This window comes from Hyperolius riggenbachi, chromosome 1 (genome assembly GCF_040937935.1).
Source record: "Hyperolius riggenbachi isolate aHypRig1 chromosome 1, aHypRig1.pri, whole genome shotgun sequence".
NCBI classification, from domain to species: Eukaryota; Metazoa; Chordata; class Amphibia; order Anura; family Hyperoliidae; genus Hyperolius; species Hyperolius riggenbachi.
This window is the reverse complement of record NC_090646.1, coordinates 8,641,528-8,664,476: the sequence shown is the minus strand read 5'-3', so window position 1 is coordinate 8,664,476 and position 22,949 is coordinate 8,641,528. Positions and strand designations below refer to the sequence as shown.

The 22,949-nt window shown below is 47.2% G+C and overlaps 1 protein-coding gene across 1 annotated transcript in view; it reads right to left on the bottom strand.

The window, feature by feature from the left end:
- LOC137541475 (vomeronasal type-2 receptor 26-like) overlaps window positions 1–15,092 on the bottom strand; it is a 93,146-nt gene extending 78,054 nt beyond the window's left edge. The window contains exon 1 of the mRNA XM_068265020.1: window positions 14,302–15,092. Coding sequence (XP_068121121.1) covers window positions 14,302–15,092 — 791 coding nt within the window. The remainder of the gene's footprint in view (window positions 1–14,301) is intronic.
- Window positions 15,093–22,949: the final 7,857 nt, after the last annotated feature.

Below are 22,949 nucleotides of genomic sequence, written 5' to 3'. Positions count from 1 at the left end.
CTCCCTGTACTGAGCCCATGCAGAGGAGGACACAGCTTGAAAAACAGAGGACATATGGGGACACAATGGGGCATAGAGGAGGACACATGGAGAACACAGGGAGACGCAAGAGGTACAAGGGGGCATGAAACACAAACTGGGCATAATCCACAACATGCCCCTTCATCGTGTGGATGCACCAGTTTTGTTTTTTATTTTTTTGCCCTGGTTTTTGTCCTCTATAGCTAGGTGCGTCTTACAGTCAGGAGCGTCTTATAGTCAGGAGCGTCTTATAGTCAGGAGTGTCTTATAGTCAGGTGCGTCTTATAGTCAGGAGTGTCTTATAGTCAGGTGCGTCTTACGGTCAGGAGCGTCTTATAGTCAGGAGCGTCTTATAGTCAGGAGTGTCTTATAGTCAGGTGCGTCTTATAGTCAGGAGCGTCTTATGGTCAGGAGCGTCTTATAGTCAGGTGCGTCTTATAGTCAGGAGTGTCTTATAGTCAGGAGCGTCTTATAGTCAGGAGCATCTTATAGTCAGGAGCGTCTTATAGTCAGGAGTGTCTTATAGTCAGGTGCGTCTTATAGTCAGGAGTGTCTTATAGTCAGGAGCGTCTTATAGTCAGGAGCATCTTATAGTCAGGAGCATCTTATAGTCAGGAGCGTCTTATAGTCAGGAGCATCTTATAGTCAGGAGCGTCTTATAGTCAGGTGCGTCTTATAGTCAGGTGCGTCTTATAGTCAGGAGCGTCTTATAGTCAGGAGCGTCTTATAGTCAGGTGCGTCTTATAGTCAGGAGCGTCTTATAGTCAGGTGCGTCTTATAGTCAGGAGCGTCTTATGGTCAGGAGCGTCTTATAGTTGGGTGCGTCTTATAGTCAGGAGCATCTTATGGTCAGGAGCGTCTTATAGTCAGGAGCATCTTATAGTCAGGAGCATCTTATAGTCAGGAGCATCTTATAGTCAGGAGCGTCTTATAGTCAGGAGCGTCTTATAGTCAGGAGCGTCTTATAGTCAGGTGCGTCTTATAGTCAGAAGCGTCTTATAGTCAGGTGCGTCTTATAGTCAGGAGCGTCTTATGGTCAGGAGCGTCTTATAGTCAGGAGCGTCTTATAGTCAGGAGCGTCTTATAGTCAGGAGCGTCTTATAGTCAGGAGCGTCTTATGGTCAGGTGCGTCTTATAGTCAGGTGCGTCTTATGGTCAGGAGCGTCTTATAGTCAGGAGCGTCTTATGGTCAGGAGCGTCTTATGGTCAGGTGCGTCTTATGGTCAGGTGCGTCTTATAGTCAGGTGCGTCTTATAGTCAGGAGCGTCTTATAGTCAGGTGCGTCTTATGGTCAGGAGCGTCTTATGGTCAGGAGCGTCTTATGGTCAGGAGCGTCTTATGGTCAGGAGCGTCTTATGGTCAGGAGCGTCTTATGGTCAGGAGCGTCTTATGGTCAGGAGCGTCTTATAGTCAGGTGCGTCTTATGGTCAGGAGCGTCTTATGGTCAGGAGCGTCTTATGGTCAGGAGCGTCTTATGGTCAGGAGCGTCTTATAGTCAGGAGCGTCTTATAGTCAGGAGCGTCTTATAGTCAGGAGCGTCTTATGGTCAGGAGCGTCTTATAGTCAGGAGCGTCTTATAGTCAGGAGCGTCTTATGGTCAGGAGCGTCTTATGGTCAGGAGCGTCTTATGGTCAGGAGCGTCTTATAGTCAGGAGCGTCTTATGGTCAGGAGCGTCTTATGGTCAGGAGCGTCTTATGGTCAGGAGCGTCTTATAGTCAGGTGCGTCTTATGGTCAGGAGCTTATGGTCAGGAGTGTCTTATGGTCAGGAGCGTCTTATGGTCAGGAGCGTCTTATAGTCAGGTGCGTCTTATGGTCAGGAGCGTCTTATGGTCAGGTGCGTCTTATAGTCAAGAGCGTCTTATGGTCAGGTGCGTCTTATGGTCAGGAGCGTCTTATGGTCAGGAGCGTCTTATGGTCAGGAGGGTCTTATGGTCAGGAGCGTCTTATGGTCAGGTGCGTCTTATAGTCAGGAGCGTCTTATGGTCAGGAGCGTCTTATGGTCAGGAGCGTCTTATGGTCAGGAGCGTCTTATGGTCAGGAGCGTCTTATAGTCAGGTGCGTCTTATGGTCAGGAGCTTATGGTCAGGAGTGTCTTATGGTCAGGAGCGTCTTATGGTCAGGAGCGTCTTATAGTCAGGTGCGTCTTATGGTCAGGAGCGTCTTATGGTCAGGAGCGTCTTATGGTCAGGAGCGTCTTATGGTCAGGTGCGTCTTATGGTCAGGAGCTTATGGTCAGGAGTGTCTTATGGTCAGGAGCGTCTTATGGTCAGGAGCGTCTTATGGTCAGGTGCGTCTTATGGTCAGGAGCGTCTTATGGTCAGGTGCGTCTTATGGTCAAGAGCGTCTTATGGTCAGGTGCGTCTTATGGTCAGGAGCGTCTTATGGTCAGGAGCGTCTTATGGTCAGGAGGGTCTTATGGTCAGGAGCGTCTTATGGTCAGGTGCGTCTTATGGTCAGGAGCGTCTTATGGTCAGGAGCGTCTTATGGTCAGGAGGGTCTTATGGTCAGGAGCGTCTTATGGTCAGGAGCGTCTTATAGTCAGGAGCGTCTTATGGTCAGGAGCGTCTTATGGTCAGGAGGGTCTTATCGTCAGGAGCGTCTTATAGTCAGGTGCGTCTTATAGTCAGGAGCGTCTTATAGTCAGGAGCGTCTTATAGTCAGGAGCGTCTTATAGTCAGGAGGGTCTTATGGTCAGGAGGGTCTTATGGTCAGGAGCGTCTTATGGTCAGGAGCATCTTTTAGTCAGGAGCGTCTTATAGTCAGGTGCGTCTTATAGTCAGGTGCGTTTTATAGTCAGGTGCGTCTTATGGTCAGGAGCGTCTTATGGTCAGGAGCGTCTTATAGTCACGAGCGTCTTATGGTCAGGAGCGTCTTATGGTCAGGAGCGTCTTATAGTCAGGAGCGTCTTATGGTCAGGAGCGTCTTATAGTCAGGAGGGTCTTATGGTCAGGAGCGTCTTATAGTCAGGAGGGTCTTATAGTCAGGTGCGTCTTATGGTCAGGAGCGTCTTATAGTCCGAAATATATAGGCCCATATACAATTAACTTACCTCCTTAGTTTTCTCCTAAGTGATATTTTCACAACAAAGATATCTATAACATGTCTTTTAAACCACCAGCAAGAAAGAAAATACTAACAATAATTTTGATATTACTTTTTCACCTGTTTATTGTTATTTTTTAAATCTGGCGTACACCTTGCTTGTACCGCCCAGCTTCCTTCTCTTCTTCTGGGGTGCTCCCTCGTTGTCACTCAGCGATTACATGTTCCCCGGCATGTCCTTGTGATGGTGCAGAAGCCGACCTTGCCAGGTCATCCTCTGCTGCGTCTGCGCGAGCGCCGCTGCCAATCACTCACACATGGTGTGGAGTGTACTGTGCAGGCGCAGTAGAGGACTACCTGGCGAGGCCTCTGCCCCATTGTGAATCGGGAGCCAGTGACTGAAAGTGGAGCATAGCAGCTGCTAGGGGTTGGAGGAAGCCCCGGGTAAGTAAATGTCATTTTTTGGGGGCTGCCTAATTATGTCCTTTAAAGAGATTCTGTAATGAAAAAAGTTCCCCTGGGGGGTACTCACCTCAGTCGGGGGAAGCCTCTGGACCCTATCGAGGCTTCCCCTGTCCTCCTGTGTCCCACGGCAGTCTCGCTGCAGCCCCCGGAACGCACAGGTGACAAATCCGACAGCCTGTGCAATATTTACCTTTCCAGGCTCCAGCGGGGGCGCTGTTGTGGATCTTCCCATGGAGATAGGTGAAAATAGCCGATCTCCGTCGGGTCCGCTGTGCTGCGCCTGCGCTGGAGCCGAGAAGGTAAATATTTACATCGCCGCCGTTCTGGGAGGATCGCCACCGCCGTGGGACAGAGAAGGACGGGGGAAGCCTCAATAGGATCTGGAGGCTTCCCCCTACCGAGGTGCGTACCCCCCAGGGGAACTTTTTTTGTTACAGATTTTCTTTAATGAGGAAAAAAATAGACAATTTCTCAGTTTTTACCAATCCCAGTTTAAAAATGAAAAAGCTACTGTAGATAAAAACCACACCTTTTATTTGGCCATTACCCCCGTTTATCACAAAACTTAAATGATGTTTCTGTCACAGTTTATGGGGATGATATTTGATTCTGACATAAAGGTGAGTTTTTGCTACAGTGTTACTTTTCACTTTCAACTGAGAAAATAACAGTATGTTTAATGGTAAAAATTGCGAAGAAATGAATCTGGGAACACATACCGTATTACCTTGCACCAATGACATTGCAGCAGATGGCCGTGGGCATGGGGGACGGGGGGTGGGGGGGGGGTTTCCCGGGAGCACACAGCTGCATTTCAGCCACAGAACCTATGTCCATTTCCTCATGACCTGCCTGTAAGCAGAGGACATACAGTGGGTTGCAAAAGTATTCGGCCCCCTTCAAGTTTTCCACATTTTGCCACATTACTGCCACAAACATGAATCAATTTTATTGGAATTTCACATGAAAGACCAACACAAAGTGATGTACACGTGAGAAGTGGAACAAAAATCATACATGATTCCAAACATTTTTTTACAAATCAATAACTGCAAAGTGGAGTGTGTGTAATTATTCGGCCCCCTTTGGTCTTAGCGCAGTCAGTTGCCCATAGACATTGCCTGATGAGTGCTAATGACTAAATAGAGTGCACCTATGTGTAATCTAATGTCAGTACAAATACAGCTGCTCTGTGAGGGCCTCAGAGGTTGTCTAAGAGAATATCGGGAGCAACAACACCATGAAGTCCAAAGAACACACCAGACAGGTCAGGAATAAAGTTATTGAGAAATTTAAAGCAAGCTTAGGCTACAAAAAGATTTCCAAAGCCTTGAACATCCCATGGAGCACTGTTCAAGCCATTATTCAGAAATGGAAGAAGTATGGCACAACTGTAAACCTACCAAGACAAGGCCATCCACCTAAACTCACAGGCCGAACATGGAGAGCGCTGATCAGAAATGCAGTCAAGAGGCCCATGGTTACTCTGGACGAGCTACAGAGATCTACAGCTCAGGTGGGAGAAACTCACCATAGGACAACTATTAGTTGTGCATAGTGTTGGGCGAACAGTGTTCGCCACTGTTCGGGTTCTGCAGAACATCACCCTGTTCGGGTGATGTTCGAGTTCGTGTTCGGCCAAACCGTTCGGCCATATGGCCGAACTAAGAGCGCATGGCCGAACGTTCGGCTAGCGCTGTGATTGGCCGAACGGGTCACGTGGTTCGGACCCAAACGCACTCTGATTGGCCGAACGGGTCACGTGGTTCGGGTAAATAAATACCCGATCCACGTCATTTCTTTTTTTTCACAATTCAAGTTTATTACAAGAAACATAGAGTACAGGTTGATATTATACATAAAACATCTTGTATACGTAGTTTCAGTGAAAATTACAGAACAAGTTTTTGTTTCACGTTTAAGGCTCATTGTACACTAAAGTATTTCTAACACTTGAGAAGCACATATTAGGAGGCTATGAGCTAAACAGGTATCAAGGTAGCAATAGGTTTACTCTAGACTTAATCCAAAAGCAGGTATATGCTGTTAATTTGCCTTGGAAAAACTGTAGTATTATACAATCTACCAAATATATATAGAGGGAATAGCTTTCTACCCCACAGGGGAAGGACAAAGACCCAACGTCCAAGACAACAAAAGAGAAAGGGCATTTGCAGTCATGGGGATTGTTGTACGACACCCGAGTCCATGATGGCCTTGTATCTATCTGAATATTGGAAGTCCACCCAAATGGCCCAGGTTAGGGTGAATTGCTCTGAACAGTCTTTGGAGCGAAGGACCAGTTCCTCCATTTGTGAAATGGTCTCAACTCTTTTGAGCCAAGCCTTGATTGTTGGTGGATTAGCGGACTTCCAGTTTAAAGGAATTAGGGATCTAGCTGCATTGATAAGGTGTAATGTCAGGGATTTTTTGTACGCCCGCATGGACTCGTAGGTGTCGTGAAAAAGAGAAGGGGAGAAAGGTAGCTTAGAGCATGTGATCTCTTCAACAATTGAATGTACCTCTTGCCAAAAATGGGTTAACTTAGGACAGTTCCAAAAAATGTGCAACATATCTCCCACCCCCGAGTAGTGTTGGGCGAACATCTAGATGTTCGGGTTCGGGCCAAACAGACCGAACATGGCCGCGATGTTCGGGTGTTCGACCCGAACTCCGAACATAGTGGAAGTCAATGGGGACCCGAACTTTCGTGCTTTGTAAAGCCTCCTTACATGCTACATACCCCAAATTTACAGGGTATGTGCACCTTGGGAGTGGGTACAAGAGGAAAAAAAATTAGCAAAACGAGCTTATAGTTTTTGAGAAAATCGATTTTAAAGTTTCAAAGGGAAAACTGTCTTTTAAATGCGGGAAATGTCTGTTTTCTTTGCACAGGTAACATGTTTTTTGTCGGCATGCAGTCATAAATGTAATACATATAAGAGGTTCCAGGAAAAGGGACCGGTAACGCTAACCCAGCAGCAGCACACGTGATGGAACAGGAGGAGGCGCAGGAGGAGAAGGCCACGCTTTGTGAGACACAACAACCCCGGCCTTGCATGAGGGCAAGAAGCGTGCGGATTTTATGCTTTGTACTGCCATGCAGTCATAAATGTAATAAAGATAAGAGGTTCCATAAACAGGGACCGGCAACGCTAACCCAGCAGCAGCAGCAGCAGCAGACGTGATGGAACAGGAGGAGGCGCAGGAGGAGAAGGCCACGCTTTGCGAGACACAACAACCCAGGCCTTGCATGAGGGCAAGAAGCGTGCGGATAGCATGCTTTGTACCGCCATGCAGTCATAAATGTAATAAAGATAAGTGGTTCAATAAACAGGGACCACGCGGCAACGCTAACCCAGCAGCAGCAGACGTGATGGAACAGGAGGAGGCGCAGGAGGAGAAGGCCACGCTTTGTGAGACACAACAACCCAGGCCTTGCATGAGGGCAAGAAGCGTGCGGATAGCATGCTTTGTACCGCCATGCAGTCATAAATGTAATAAAGATAAGTGGTTCAATAAACAGGGACCACGCGGCAACGCTAACCCAGCAGCAGCAGACGTGATGGAACAGGAGGAGGCGCAGGAGGAGAAGGCCACGCTTTGTGAGACACAACAACCCAGGCCTTGCATAAGGGCAAGAAGCGTGCGGATAGCATGCTTTGTACCGCCATGCAGTCATAAATGTAATAAAGATAAGTGGTTCAATAAACAGGGACCACGCGGCAACGCTAACCCAGCAGCAGCAGACGTGATGGAACAGGAGGAGGCACAGGAGGAGAAGGCCACGCTTTGTGAGACACAACAACCCAGGCCTTGCATGAGGACAAAAAGCGTGCGGATATAGCAGCAATGCTTTTTGCCGCCATGCAGTCATAAATGTAATACAGATGAGAGGTTCAATAAACAGGGACCGGAAACGCTACACCATCCCAGATGTTCATTGGTCATGTTACTTGGTTGGGGTCCTGGAGTGTTGCGTAGTCATTTCCAATCCAGGATTGATTCATTTTAATTTGAGTCAGACGGTCTGCATTTTCTGTAGAGAGGCGGATACGCCGATCTGTGACGATGCCTCCGGCAGCACTGAAACAGCGTTCCGACATAACGCTGGCTGCCGGGCAAGCCAGTACCTCTATTGCGTACATTGCCAGTTCGTGCCAGGTGTCTAGCTTCGATACCCAATAGTTGAAGGGTGCAGATGGATTGTTCGACACAGCTACGTCATCTGACATGTAGTCCTTGACCATCTTCTCCAGGCGATCGGTGTTGGAGGTGGATCTGCACGCTTGCTGTTCAGTGGGCTGATGCTGCATGGGTGTCAGAAAATTTTCCCACTCCAAGGACACTGCCGATACCATTCCCTTTTGGGTACTAGCTGCGGCTTGCGTTGTTTGCTGCCCTCCTGGTCGTCCTGGGTTTGCGGAAGTCAGTCTGTCTGCGTACAACTGGCTAGAGGAGGGGGAGGATGTCAATCTCCTCTCTAAAGTCTCCACAAGGGCCTGCTGGTATTCTTCCATTTTGACCTGTCTGACTCTTTCTTCAAGCAGTTTTGGAACATTGTGTTTGTATCGTGGATCCAGAAGGGTATAAACCCAGTAATTGGTGTTGTCCAGAATGCGCACAATGCGTGGGTCACGTTCAATGCAGTCTAGCATGAATTGAGCCATGTGTGCCAGAGTCCTACCAGAATCCTCATCATCCTCTTGTGAGCGTTGTGATAGTTGTTGTGATGCATCATAGTCGTCACCTTCCTCCTGGTCTGCTTCTGCTGACCATTCGCGTTGAATTGTGGAAGTCCAACGTGCACCGCTCTGGCCCTCGTCAGTGGTGGCATGAAATTCCTGCTCCAACTCCAGCTGTTCCTCCTCCTCTTCTTCGTCATAGCTGCTGGGGCCAGCGTTCCTTGAGGCGGATGGCCTGATGTTGGTACCATCACGCTGATCGTTTTCTCCTTCAGATTCCCCCAGTTGCATCATGACAGCTGTTTCCTTGATTTTTAACATCGACCTCTTCAGTAAACACAGCAGTGGTATGGTAATGCTGACTGAAGAGTTGTCACTGCTCACAAGCAACGTGGATTGCTCAAAATTTTGGAGGACTTGGCAGAGGTCCAACATGTTGGCCCAATCGGATCCACAGAAGCTTGGCAGCTGGCCGGATGCGCCTCGGTACTGCGCCGTCATGTACTGGACCACTGCACTCTTCTGCTCGCAAAAGCGGGCTAGCATGTGCAGCTTAGAATTCCAGCGCGTAGGGACATCACACAGCAAACGATGGTGGGGGAGATTGAAGCGTTCCTGCATCTTGGCGAGTGCCCCCGAAGCAGTACTGGAATTTCTACAATGTTTGGCCACTCGACGCACCTTCAACAGAAGATCGGCCACGCCTGGGTATGTCCTCAGGAACCGCTGAACTACTAGGTTCATCACGTGCGCCAGGCAAGGGATGTGTGTCAGCTTAGCCAACCTTAAAGCGCGAATGAGATTACTCCCATTATCACACACAACCATGCCCGGTTTCAGGTCCAGCGGTCCCAGCCACAAATCCGTCTGTTCCTTTATTCCCCTCCAAATTTCCTCCCCTGTGTGTTGCTTATCCCCAAGGCAGATTAGCTTCAGCAACGCTTGCTGACGCATGCCAACAGCTGTGCTGCACTGCTTCCACGATCCTACTGCTGCTGGGTTAGCGTTTCCGGATGAGGTACAGCTTTAAAATGCGTTGGAGGAGAAGGAGTCAGAGAGGTAGGTGCTGCTGTTGTTATCCAGTGGGAGGGACGGCGGTGCAGCTGTTTGTGGCGTGGGCAACACCCGTGCCGTAGCAGGTGAGGAATCGCTGCCAGGCTCCACAAGGTTCACCCAGTGCGCGGTAAGGGAGATGTATCGACCCTGGCCGAACGCACTCGTCCAGGTGTCAGTGGTGAGGTGAACCTTGCAGGCAACGGCATTCTTCAAGCTTCGGGTTATTTTGCTGACCACGTGCTCATGCAACTCAGGCACTGTAGAGCGCGCAAAGTGGTAGCGGCTGGGAACCACGTAACGTGGGATGGCCACTGACATCATGCCCTTGAAGCTGTTTGTCTCCACCACTCGATATGGCAGCATTTCGCAGGCCAGAAGCTTGGCTATGCTGGCTGTTACGGCCACGGCCCGGGGGTCATTTGCTGGCAATTTCCTCTTGCGCTCAAACATCTCCGAGACAGACAACTGAACCGTAGCGCTGCACACGGAAGGGCTGTTGGTTGTTGTGTTTGATGAACACTGGGAGACCTCAAGAGCACTACTCCGGAAAGTGACAGTGTCAGCGTCGTCTGATGTTTGTGAATGTTGTGAACCACGCAATGGCTGGGCTACTGCTGCTGCTGAGGCGGGTCTGGTGGTGAGTCTGGTGAACCCAAGGGAGGCAGTGTTGTTGCTGGTACCCTGTCCTGACGCGTTTGCCCACAGAGTGGGATGTTTGGATAGCATGTGACGGCTCATGCTGGTGGTGGAGAGGTTGTTAATACTTTTCCCCCTGCTCAGGCGGGTCTTGCACACCTTGCAAATCGCCATGGTAACATCCTCAGTGCAGTCTTCAAAAAAAGCCCAGACTTTGGAGCACCTGCCTCCTTGCTGGCGATTTCTGTTTGCTCCTCCTTTGCCTCTCACTTGAACTTCCACGCTTGTGGTGCCTGAAATTGCGCGCCGCCTACCTTGTGGCACAAGGCGAACTCGTGCAGCAGTGGGTTCTTCAACAGACTCATCTGTGCTGCTGCTACGACGGCGATGTTCTCGTTCACAAACAAAATCTGGGTCTCTGTCCACATTGTCCATACCCTCCTCTTCCATCTCCTCAAACTCGTCATATGTCATTGTGGGCCGCCGCCGTGGAGTAGAGCTCCCCACAACAACCTCTGCGCAGCACACTCCAACGTCGTCTTCCAGATCTTGTCGGCCGACCTCCTGCAATTGCAACCCCTCCTGCCCAAATTGCTCTGGGATTTGGGTTTCCGAGTCCTCCTCGGACTCGCCTTGTATTTCAGTGCGCGGTGCATTTCCCACAGTTAACGGTTGTGAATCCAGGCACAACATTTCTGGCTGTTCCTCCATTGACCTTTGAAAGGTGGAAGTTTGTTGGGCTGGGAATAGCTCCTGCGAATACCCCATTGTGTCCTGAGGTAATTCATCGGACTGGTTATCTGGCAGTTGTGTGCGTGGTGTCGCTGCCGGTTGTGTCAGCTTTGTGCCCACTGGCTCCTTGTAACTGGCTGAGGACTCGGACCTCGTGCGTGATGTGCTGGTGCTGCTTAACCCACTGCTGGACGCTTGAGAGGTCATCCAAGTAATTATCTGGTCCTGTTCTTTTGGATTTGTGAGGGTTGTTGTCCTGGACAACATGGGCGGTATTGAGTGGGTTTTCTTGGGTGCTCCCCTGTGGCCTGTACGTGAACCTTCAGGGGAAACACCTCTTCCCTTGCCCCTCCCTCTTTCACCGGATTTCTTCCTCATTTCACTTATCCTTACAGTACACGCTGACTGGCAGCAGTACAGTGGCAGTACAGAAATGCTATACAGTACCACTATTCCCAGCAGCGACACAGAGCACAATGCTATACAGTGACGGGTGAGCGGTGTACCACTATTCCCAGCAGCGACACAGAGCACAATGCTATACAGTGGCGGGTGAGCGGTGTACTACTATTCCCAGCAGACACAGAACAGTAAACAGAATGCTATATAGTGTGGCTGAGCGAGCGGTGTACCACTATTCCCAGCAGACACAGAACAGTAAACAGAATGCTATATAGTGTGGCTGAGCGAGCGGTGTACCACTATTCCCAGCAGACACAGAACAGTAAACATAATGCTATATAGTGTGGCTGAGCGAGCGGTGTACCACTATTCCCAGCAGACACAGAACAGTAAACAGAATGCTATATAGTGTGGCTGAGCGAGCGGTGTACCACTATTCCCAGCAGACACAGAACAGTAAACAGAATGCTATATAGTGTGGCTGAGCGAGCGGTGTACCACTATTCCCAGCAGACACAGAACAGTAAACAGAATGCTATATAGTGTGGCTGAGCGAGCGGTGTACCACTATTCCCAGCAGACACAGAACAGTAAACAGAATGCTATATAGTGTGGCTGAGCGAGCGGTGTACCACTATTCCCAGCAGACACAGAACAGTAAACAGAATGCTATATAGTGTGGCTGAGCGAGCGGTGTACCACTATTCCCAGCAGACACAGAACAGTAAACAGAATGCTATATAGTGTGGCTGAGCGAGCGGTGTACCACTATTCCCAGCAGACACAGAACAGTAAACAGAATGCTATATAGTGTGGCTGAGCGAGCGGTGTACCACTATTCCCAGCAGACACAGAACAGTGAACAGAATGCTATATAATGTGGCTGAGCGAGGTACACAGTATGCAAGGATACACAGAGTGGCAGTAAACAGAATGCTATATAGTGTGGCTGAGCGAGCGGTGTACTACTATTCCCAGCAGACACAGAACAGTAAACAGAATGCTATATAGTGTGGCTGAGCGAGCGGTGTACCACTATTCTCAGCAGACACAGAACAGTAAACAGAATGCTATATAGTGTGGCTGAGCGAGCGGTGTACCACTATTCCCAGCAGACACAGAACAGTAAACAGAATGCTATATAGTGTGGCTGAGCGAGCGGTGTACCACTATTCCCAGCAGACACAGAACAGTAAACAGAATGCTATATAGTGTGGCTGAGCGAGCGGTGTACCACTATTCCCAGCAGACACAGAACAGTGAACAGAATGCTATATAATGTGGCTGAGCGAGGTACACAGAGTGGCAGTAAACAGAATGCTATATAGTGTGGCTGAGCGAGCGGTGTACCACTATTCCCAGCAGCGACACAATGACAGGGGGGACCCTGGCTAGCGTGGCTGGAGCGCAAACTACCCTGCCTGCCTACCCAAAGCTAAACCCACAGACAAATGGCGGAGATATGACGTGGTTCGGGTATTTATTTACCCGAACCACGTGACAGTTCGGCCAATCAGAGCGCGTTCGGGTCCGAACCACGTGACCCGTTCGGCCAATCACAGCGCTAGCCGAACGTTCGGGGAACGTTCGGCCATGCGCTCTTAGTTCGGCCATGTGGCCGAACGGTTTGGCCGAGCACCGTCAGGTGTTCGGCCGAACTCGAACATCACCCGAACAGGGTGATGTTCTGCAGAACCCGAACAGTGGCGAACACTGTTCGCCCAACACTACCCCCGAGTTACATCGCCAACAGTTGTTGGTCAGGTGTTGAAACATTTTCTGGAGTGACAAAGGTGTTCTATACCACCTAGATAGAATCTTGTATCCCAGTTCCTGAGTTGTTGCATTAAGAGATCCTTTGTGGTTTAAGGTAAATATTTTTCCCCATTGTTCGTCATCTAGAGTGAGTCCCAGTTCTCTCTCCCATTCCTGCTGGAAGCGAAATTTGTTATCGATGGGATATGCAAGTAGAAGTTGGTATAACTGGGATACAAGATGTCTATGAGGGCCCTCGCTCAGTAGCAAATTTTCAAGTGGGGAAAGTTTTTTTTTTAAGGAAGGTGTTAGGTTTCAGGGAGTTTATGAAGTGTCTTATCTGGAAGTACTGCCATAGACGTAGTGGCCTATCATTCCTTATGGCAGACATTTCTGAGAACGACATAATCCCTTCAGAAGTCAAAAAATCTCTTACTCTAGGGCCTGAGCCAGTTTGCCAATCCTGCAGAAAGGGTATATCCATTGCTGCAGGAAAGTTGACTTTGTCACAGAGAGGCGTGAGTTTGCCTGGTATTGTGATTAGGTTCATTCCTGGTAAATGTTTCCTCATGGTTTTAATTGTAGCTCGGGTTAGGGGGTTGTGCCAGGATGTGAGGGTTTTAGCCGGTCTCTCAGACCAACCAAGTGTGTATGGTGCACTTGCAGTCGTTGCCTGTTCCACCTGGACCCAGTTTTTGGGAGAAGCTGCTTGTGACCATTCTACCATCCTACAAAGTTGTGATGCCATGTGATAGTGCAAAAGGTCAGGTAGCCCAGTGCCTCCCATCTCCTTAGGGGCAGATAGGATAGATCTTTTGATACGAGGCGGTTTTTGACCCCAGATGAATTTATTAATATGTATTTGGAGGTTTTTCAGGAAGGAGGTAGGTAAAATGATTGGTATACATTGACTTATATAGAGGATGCATGGCAGTAGGTTCATTTTTATTGACGCCATCCTCCCAAACCAAGAAAGGTTCTTCTGCTGTCCCCATCTCAAAAGGTCTGCCTTCAGTGTCTCCCCCATAGGTGTATAATTAGCTTCGAAAAGTTGAGATAAGTTGCTAGTAATTTTAATTCCCAAATAGCGGAGAGATGATGTTGACCAGGAGAACTCAAATAACGATTTAGCGCTTGAGACCGTTTTTTCCGGAAGTGATAAGTTTAAGGCAATTGATTTACTGAAGTTAATTTTAAGGTTGGAAATAAGGCCAAAGTTTTTAAAATGCTGGATTAGACGTGGGAAGGATGTTAATGGGTCTTGCAGATAGAATAGGAGGTCATCGGCAAAAGCTGAGACCACATGCTTTGAGTTGCTCACCAATATCCCTTTAATAGAGCCATCTGCCCGGATTGCATTTAGAAATGGCTCCAGGGTAAGAGTGTAAATTAGAGGCGAGAGGGGGCACCCCTGCCTGGTTCCATTTGAAATTTTAAAGGGTTCAGAAAGCAGGCCATTCGCCTTAACTCGAGCTGAGGGGTTGCTGTATAATAAAGCAATCCACCGTCTCATGCTGGCACCTAGACCAAGTTTGACCAGGGTGGCATGGATATAATCCCACTCCACCCTGTCAAAGGCCTTTTCAGCGTCTGTAGAAAGAATGCAAGCTTTGATGTCATTTTTTATAACATGTGCCATAAGATTGATTGTGCGCATGACATTGTCTTTAGCTTCTCTGCCCGGGATAAAACCAGCCTGATCCGGGCAGATGTGATCTGGGATAAGGGGGAGCAATCTGTTGGCGAGTATCTTAGCCAATAATTTAGCGTCTAGATTCAGGAGGGAGATTGGCCTGTAGTTGGTGCAATATTGTTTGTCTTTTTCGGGTTTCGGGATGACAGTGATGTGGGCCTCTAGAAATTGGGGTGAGGGAACAGAGGAATTGGTGATATTATTGAAGGCAGAAACAAATGCCGGGGCTAGGATTGTGTTGAATGCTTTGTAATATTGGGCTGTAAGCCCATCTGGGCCTGGTGCTTTACCTGGCTTAAGAGATTTTACTGCTATTCGAAATTCATCCTCTGTGATAGGGGCTTCCAGATCTTCCATGTCTGTCTGAGACAGATTGAAGGAAGTGGAGTGTTGTTCGAGGAAGACTGAGATTTTTGCTAGTCTCTTAGCAATTTCATTTGGATTTTGTGGATCGGGATGGAGGTTGTACAGGGACTCATAGTATGATCTGAATTCCTGAACAATCTCTTCAGATTTGTGGAGTCTGTTTTGTTTTTTGTCTATCAAAGAGGAAATGTGAGATTGTAACATTTGTTTTTTAAGGGCTCTAGCGATCCACGTCATTTCTACGCCATTTGTCTGTGGGTTTAGCTTTGGGTAGGCAGGCAGGGTAGTTATCTCTCCAGCCAGGCTAGCTAGGGTCCCCCCAGTCATTGTGTCGCTGCTGCGAACAGTAGTACACCGCTCACCCACACTATATAGCATTGTGTTTACTGCCACTCTGTGTACACCGTTCACCACCACTGTATAGCATTGTGTTTACTGCCACTCTGTGTCTCTGCTGGGAACAGTAGTACACCGCTCACCGGCCACTGTATAGCATTGTGCTCTGTGTCGCTGCTGGGAATAGTAGTACACCGCTCACCCACCACTGCTCTGTTTCGCTGCTGGGAACAGTAGTACACCGCTCACCCACCACTGTATAGCATTGTGCTCTGTGTCGCTGCTGGGAACAGTAGTACACCGCTCACCCACCACTGTATAGCATTGTGCTCTGTGTCGCTGCTGGGAACAGTAGTACACCGCTCACCCACCACTGTATAGCATTGTGCTCTGTCTCGCTGCTGGGAATAGTAGTACACCGCTCACCCACCACTGTACAATCAATTTTCTCAAAAACTATAAGCTCTTTTTCAAATATTTTTTTCCTCTTGTACCCACTCCCAAGGTGCACATATCCTGCAAATTTGGGGTATGTAGCATGTAAGGAAGCTTTACAAAGCACGAAAGTTCGGGTCCCCATTCACTTCCATTATGTTCGGAGTTCGGCGCGAACACCCGAACATCGCGGCTATGTTCGGCGAACGTTCGCGAACCCGAACATCCAGGTGTTCGCCCAACACTAGTTGTGCACTGCACAAAGTTGGCTCTTATGGAAGAGAAGAAAGCCATTGTTAACAGAAAAGCATAAGATGTCCTGTTTGCAGTTTGCCACAAGCCAGGTGGGGGACACAGCAAACATGTGGAAGAAGGTGCTCTGGTCAAATGAGACCAAAATGGAACTTTTTGGCCAAAATGCAAAATGCTATGTGTGGCAGAAAACTAACACTGCACATCACTCAGAACACACCATCCCCACTGTCAAATATGGTGGTGGCAGCATCATGCTCGGGGGTGCATCTCTTCAACAGGGACAGGGAAGCTGGTCAGAGTTGATGGGAAAATGGATGGAGCCAAATACAGGGCAATCTTGGAAGAAAACCTCTTGGAGTCTGCAAAAGACTTGAGACTGGGGCGGAGGTTCACCTTCCAGCAGGACAACGACCCTAAACATAAAGCCAGGGCAACAATGGAATGGTTTAAAACAAAACATATCCATGTTTTAGAATGGCCCAGTCAAAGTCCAGATCTAAATCCATTCGAGAATCTGTGGCAAGATCTGAAAACTGCTGTTCACAAACGCTGACCATATAATCTGACTGAGCTGGAGCTGTTTTGCAAAGAAGAATGGGCAAGGATTTCAGTCTCTAGATGTGCAAAGCTGATAGAGACATACCCTAAAAGACTGGCAGCTGTAATTGCAGCAAAAGGTTGTTCTACGAAGTATTGACTCAGAGGGCCGAATAATTACGCACACCCCACTTTGCAGTTATTGATTTGTAAAAAATGTTTGGAATCATGTATGATTTTCATTCCACTTCTCATGTGTACACCACTTTGTATTGGTCTTTCTGGTGGAATTCCAATAAAATTGATGCATGTTTGTGGCAATAATGTGACAAAATGTGGAAAACTTCAAGGGAGCCGAATACTTTTGCAAGCCACTGTAGATATACAGTAGCTGAGTCTATCAAGTGCTTCATTTTATGACCTTATTCTAAGCGTGAAAATATAAACCTCAGTTCTATGTTTAATTTCCTTTTAGTAAAGCGCCTACAGTTAACCATCACATAAATTTACTTTCATTTCAGGTTTGCTTTAAAGAGACTCCGTAACAAAAATTGCATCCTGTTTTTTATCATCCTACAAGTTCCAAAAGCTATTCTAATGTGTTCTGGCTTACTGCAGCACGTTCTACTATCACCATCTCTGTAATAAATCAACTTATCTCTCTCTTGTCAGACTTGTCAGGCTGTGTCTGGAAGGCTGCCAAGTTCTTCAGTGTTGTGGTTCTGTGATGCATCTCCCCCCTCCAGGCCCCTCTCTGCACACTGCCTGTGTATTATTTAGATTATGGCAGCTTCTCTCTTCTCTCTTATCTTTTACAAGCTGGATAAATCGTCCTCTGAGCTGGCTGGGCTTTCACATACTGAAGAATTACATACAGGCACAGCTGTCTGCACTCTGCAGGAAGAAACAGCCTGACACTTCAGTGGAAGATAGCTGCAGGGGGAAAGAAGCACACAAATGATCTCTTGAGATTAAAAAGGAAGGGTGTATACAGCCTGCTTGTGTATGGATGTATTTTCTATGTGTAGACATGCTGTACATCAACCTACTTCCTGTTTTGGTGGCCATTTTGTTTGTTTATAAACAAACTTTTTAAAACTGTTTTTAACCACTTTTAATGCGGCGGGGAGCGGCGAAATTGTGACAGAGGGTAATAGGAGATGTCCCCTAACGCACTGGTATGTTTACTTTTGTGCGATTTTAACAATACAGATTCTCTTTAAAGGAAACATCCAAGCTTTTTTTTTAAAAAAACAAAAAAAAACAAAAAACAAGATCTACTTAGTACTTGCCTGTGGCTTCCTCCAGCTCCACCTGGCAGCCTATCTGTCCCTTGCTGCAGCTCGACTCCCAAACAGTGCCCCGGGTCCCCTCCATTGCAGATGCGGACCATCTTCTGTGCCTTCATGAGTGCGAGCACTGCTCGTGACTGCACTCGCGTAGCCTGAAGTGTTCTGTGCAGGCACAGAAGTACTGCGCTTGAGCAGAACACTCTCGGCAATGGGAACGCAACTGTGAGCAGCGTAGCTGTGTTGAAGATGCCCACCTGGCAAGGTCAGCATCTGCAATGGAGCGGACCCCACCAGGCCACCGACTGGGAGCAGAGCTGTGGCGAGGGACAGATAGGCTGCAGGGGCTGCAGGATGCCCCAGGTAAGCAGCTTGTGTTTTTTTTTTTGTTTTTTTGTTTTTTTGTTTTTTAATTAGCTCCAACCTTCCTGATAAAGATGAGTTCTTCCAAAAAATTAGCACACAAACCTTAATTGACCAACCTTTCAGGCATCTACACTTTTGTTTGATATGACCCAGAAACGAGTTTTAACACCTAATAGAAGGTGACACCTTAATGACACCTGGTCAAAATGGAATTGATGATCTTACCACTGTTAACCACACTACCATTCGCCCTACCTCTCAAGGCTGTCTGCTTGTCACCCTGGACTCTCCTTTACTCCCCACATCCAAATCCTCACAAAGTCCTGCAACTTCCACCTTCATAACATCTGTAAGATTCGCCCTTTCCTGACCTCTGCCACCACCAAACTCCTCATCCATGCTCTCATAATTTCCCGCCTCGACTACTGCAACGCCTTTCTGTCTGGTCTCCCTATAACCCAAATTACCCCGCTGCAGTCCATCATGAATGCGGCAGCCAGAATTATCCACTCCTCCCATTGCTCCACCACGGCAGCTCCCCTCTGTGAATCCCTCCACTGGCTTCCTATCCAGTCCAGAATCAGATTCAAGATACTGTTTCTGGCCTACAAATCTGTCCACAAAACCTGACCAACCTACATTTCCAATCTTACTCAGAGCTACACATCTAGAAGCTCACTCTGGTCCTCCAGTGAACATCCCCTGACCGCCCCCAGCATCACCCAGTCCCATGCACGACTCCAGGACTTCTCAAGAGCTGCTCTAACACTGTGGAACTCCCTATATTGCCCATTAGGATTTTCCACTCCTTCAACCTCTTCAAAAAGGCTTCTCATGACAGCTATGTGAGCGGAGCAGCTGCATTCTCTGCAGGGATCAACTGTCTCTGCTGCAATTCAGATGCCCTACAGAATACTCTCACAGGAGAGGAACATAGAGAGAAGGAGGGAGAGAAAGAGAAAAATAAAGAGAGATCAGGGGAAAGAAAATAGAGAGAAGGGAGAGAGGGAGAGGGAGAGGAAGAGGGAGGGAGAGAGAGAGAGGAAAGAAAAGAGAGGGAAAGGGAGGGATAGAGAGAGTGGGGAGAGAGAGGGAGAGAGAGAGGGGGAAGGAAAAGAGAGAGAAGGAAGAGGAGAGAGAGATAGAGAGAGGAAACTATCCTATTGGGGGAAGAGGAAAACTGTGCAAATAGCTGCCCGATATATCACTGCCTGCCACCAACTGAGAGGAACATGATACCACATGGACTGTATAACCCCATACTCCCCTCCCCTATGGACTGTATACCTATACCCCCCTCCCCTATGGACTATATATCTCATCCCCCCCCCATACCATCCATTACATCCTCCACACTCCTATGGACTGTACACCTATATCCTTCCCTTATTACCACAATCCCCCCCCATGTTAATGTTTTGTTTCGCTTTGGCAATGCTAAATGTATTTGGTCCTGCCAATAAAGCTTTTTTGGATTTGGATTTGGAGAGAGAAAATGAGAGAGAGAGAGAGAGCGAGAGGGGGGGGGGAGAGAGAGAGAGAGAGAGAGAGAGAGATGAAAAAGGAGAGAGAGAGAGAGAGAGAGAGAGAGAGAGAGAGAGAGAGAGAGAGAGAGAAAGAGAGAGGAAGAGAGAGAGAAAGAGGGATAGAGAGAGAGAGAGAGAAGAAGAGAGAGAGAGAGAGAGGGGGGAGATGAAAAAAAGAGAGAGAGAAGGAAAAGGGGGAGAGAGAGAGAGAGAGAGAGAGAGAGGAAGAGAGAGAGAAAGAGAGAGGGGGAGAGAGATAGAGAGAGAGAGAGAGAGAAGAGAGAGAGAGAGAGAGAGAGAAGAGAGAGAGGAAGAGAGATAGAGAGAGAGAGGGGGAGAGGGAGAGAGAGAGAGAGAGGGGGGAGAGATAGAGAGAAGAGAGGAGATGAGAGAAAGAGAGATAGAGAGAGAGAGAGAGAGAGAGAGAGAGAGAGAGAGAAAGAGAGAGAGAGAGAGAGAGAGATAGAGAGAGAGAGATGAAAGAAAAGAGAGAGAAGGAAAGGGGTAGAGAGATAGAGAGAGAGAGAGAGAGAGAGAGAGAGAGAGAGATGAAAGAAAAGAGAGAGAAGGAAGGGGGGGGTAGAGAGATATATATATATATATATATAGAGAGAGAGAGAGAGAGAGAGAGAGAGAGAGGAAAGAAAAGAGAGAGAAGGAAGGGGGGGGGGTAGAGAATGAGAGAAAGAGAGGGAGAAAAAGAAACATAGCCTATGTCATGCAGAGATGGCAGTGCACACATGTTTATTCTCATCATTCCAGCTCAGGTACCCTTTTAAGAAAGAATCAGTGTGTGTTTTCTGCAGGGCTTTTCTCTGGCTGCTCATCTGCCGCTCTGTCAGGGTGTGGAGATTGGGAATGGTCCTGATTAAGGGGAGATGGTATGAAATACAGACTTACAGATCACAGAGAACATTGGGCACAGGACTTCTAAAACGAGGAGAGTCATAAGTTGCCCACCGCACAGAAAATATGCCTCCAATAATGATGTCTCCTTCCTGATAATAGCGATACTGAGATCTTGTGATGATGGATTCCAGATGACACAGTGACCTCTGTACTCCTCCGTCTTCAGAGCAGCATGAATAGATGAGGATAAGGATGAGGAGAGCAGTGACTATGTACATAGCAGTACTTGCAGAGCACATGTACCCGGGACACTGCTGTAGCCTGGAGCCACTGTGTACAGAGTCAGTTCATATACCGGGGATACTGCTGTAGCCTGGAGCCAGTGTGTACAGAGCAAGCTCACTGCATAGGTTTATATACATTAGCTGTGACTAATTTAGATGTTCAGCAGCTTAGAAACATCATCCAGTTATAAAAACACTGTTTACTTAAATCACAGTATAAAAAAAAAAAGTAAACTAAAACTATACATGATGAAAATATGTAGGTAGAATGAGAAAAGAGATAAAATTATTTCAGGTCTCTGAGAGGTCAACTGCAATATTATCTCAGCTATACAGATTGCAGATATTTTAGAAAGGTTTTTTTTTTTTTCCTTTTTGTAATGACTTTCGATTTGATATACATTAGCTGTGACTAATTTAGATGTTCAGCAGCTTAGAAACATCATCCAGTTATAAAAACACTGTTTACTTAAATCACAGTATAAAAAAAAAAAGTAAACTAAAACTATACATGATGAAAATATGTAGGTAGAATGAGAAAAGAGATAAAATTATTTCAGGTCTCTGAGAGGTCAACTGCAATATTATCTCAGCTATACAGATTGCAGATATTTTAGAAAGGTTTTTTTTTTTTTCCTTTTTGTAATGACTTTCGATTTGTAAAAAAACTGACTTTTTTGTTGTCTGCATTTCTTGTGGAATTGAGGTCCAGTCTACAAGTTTCAGTCACTTGATGATCAGATCAAAAAATCCCATCCTACTAATCCTACCAGTACGGTATTATAAATGGGAAAGTTTGGATGTTTGGATGTTTGTTACTCGATCACGCAAAAATGGCTGAACGGATTTGAATGAAATTTGGCACACACATAGTACATTACCTGGAATAAAGTATAGGATACTTTTTATTCCCATAACCAAAAAGGGGGCGGAGACAAATATAAATTTCACTGGGAAAATGTAAACTGCAGCCATTCTTACACTGGTAATGGTGGGGTTCTCAAACTTTGCACAGTTGGTCGTTGGGTGACTGGGATTAATATTCAGAAAAGTGGGTGGAGCCTACAAAAACAAATCAAATTCACCTATTGATTTTCAAGTGGAATATGTAATTGTTGCTTGTAATGATCTGTGGTCGATTTCCACCAACAGGTGCGCTGAAGCAGATGGAAATGCCCACAATCATGGAAGAATTGTACCCAGTATGTGCAAACACATGTGCAGAGGGAAATTCCAATCAACAGGTGGAGCTGTGGAGTACAGAGAAGCAGGTTCTCTGCACAACCACAGATGTCAGATTGGAATTGCACGACTTGAAACAGAACAGAGCAAACAAAGTAGCAACTCAGAAGAAAGCAAGAACAGAGGCAGACTATGTGAACGTCTACCAATCTAGTCGGCACCCAGCGACGCTAGACATATCACATCAGAACAGACCAGAGTAAGAAAGCTAATCGCAAGTGAGGCGATGGCTATCAACAACACAAGACAGAGTAAAGACAGAGCGTGAACTGAGTTAGGAAGACACAGTAAATAACCACAATCTGAATGCCAAGGAAAATAACAAACGAACTAGCTAAACGCGGTCCCCGCATGATATGCGCAACAAAGAGAAGTGCGTTAACGGTACGGTCACCACACGTTAAGCGCAACAGTGACAAAACGTACCAACCCTGACTAAAGAATCAAAGACGGAGAATGAAAACAAACAGATAATGCGAACATCTGCTAATCAGTTGCCTCACCCAGACAACAGCAAGCGTTCATTACAGACAAGACAGACAGAAGGAGTAACCAGTAGCAACCGCAGCTAAGGTTATACTCCAAGGTACAGACAAGAGAGATTCACCGCCTCTACGCTAGAGCAAATGCGATCTAGGAACAGGACAGAATGTTTCACTGTCAGCCACCGCTGGCGACAGTACAATCACATGGACAAGACAAGACAGACAGAAGGAGTAACCAGTAGCAACCGCAGCTAAGGTTATACTCCAAGATTCAGACAAGAGAGGAACGCTTGCTAATCGGTTACCTCACACCAGACAACAGCAAGCGTTCGTTCCAGACAAGACAGACAGAAGGAGTAACCAGTAGCAACCGCAGCTAAGGTTATACTCCAAGGTTCAGACAAGAGAGGAACGCTTGCTAATCGGTTACCTCACACCAGACAACAGCAAGCGTTCGTTCCAGACAAGACAAACAGAAGGAGTAACCAGT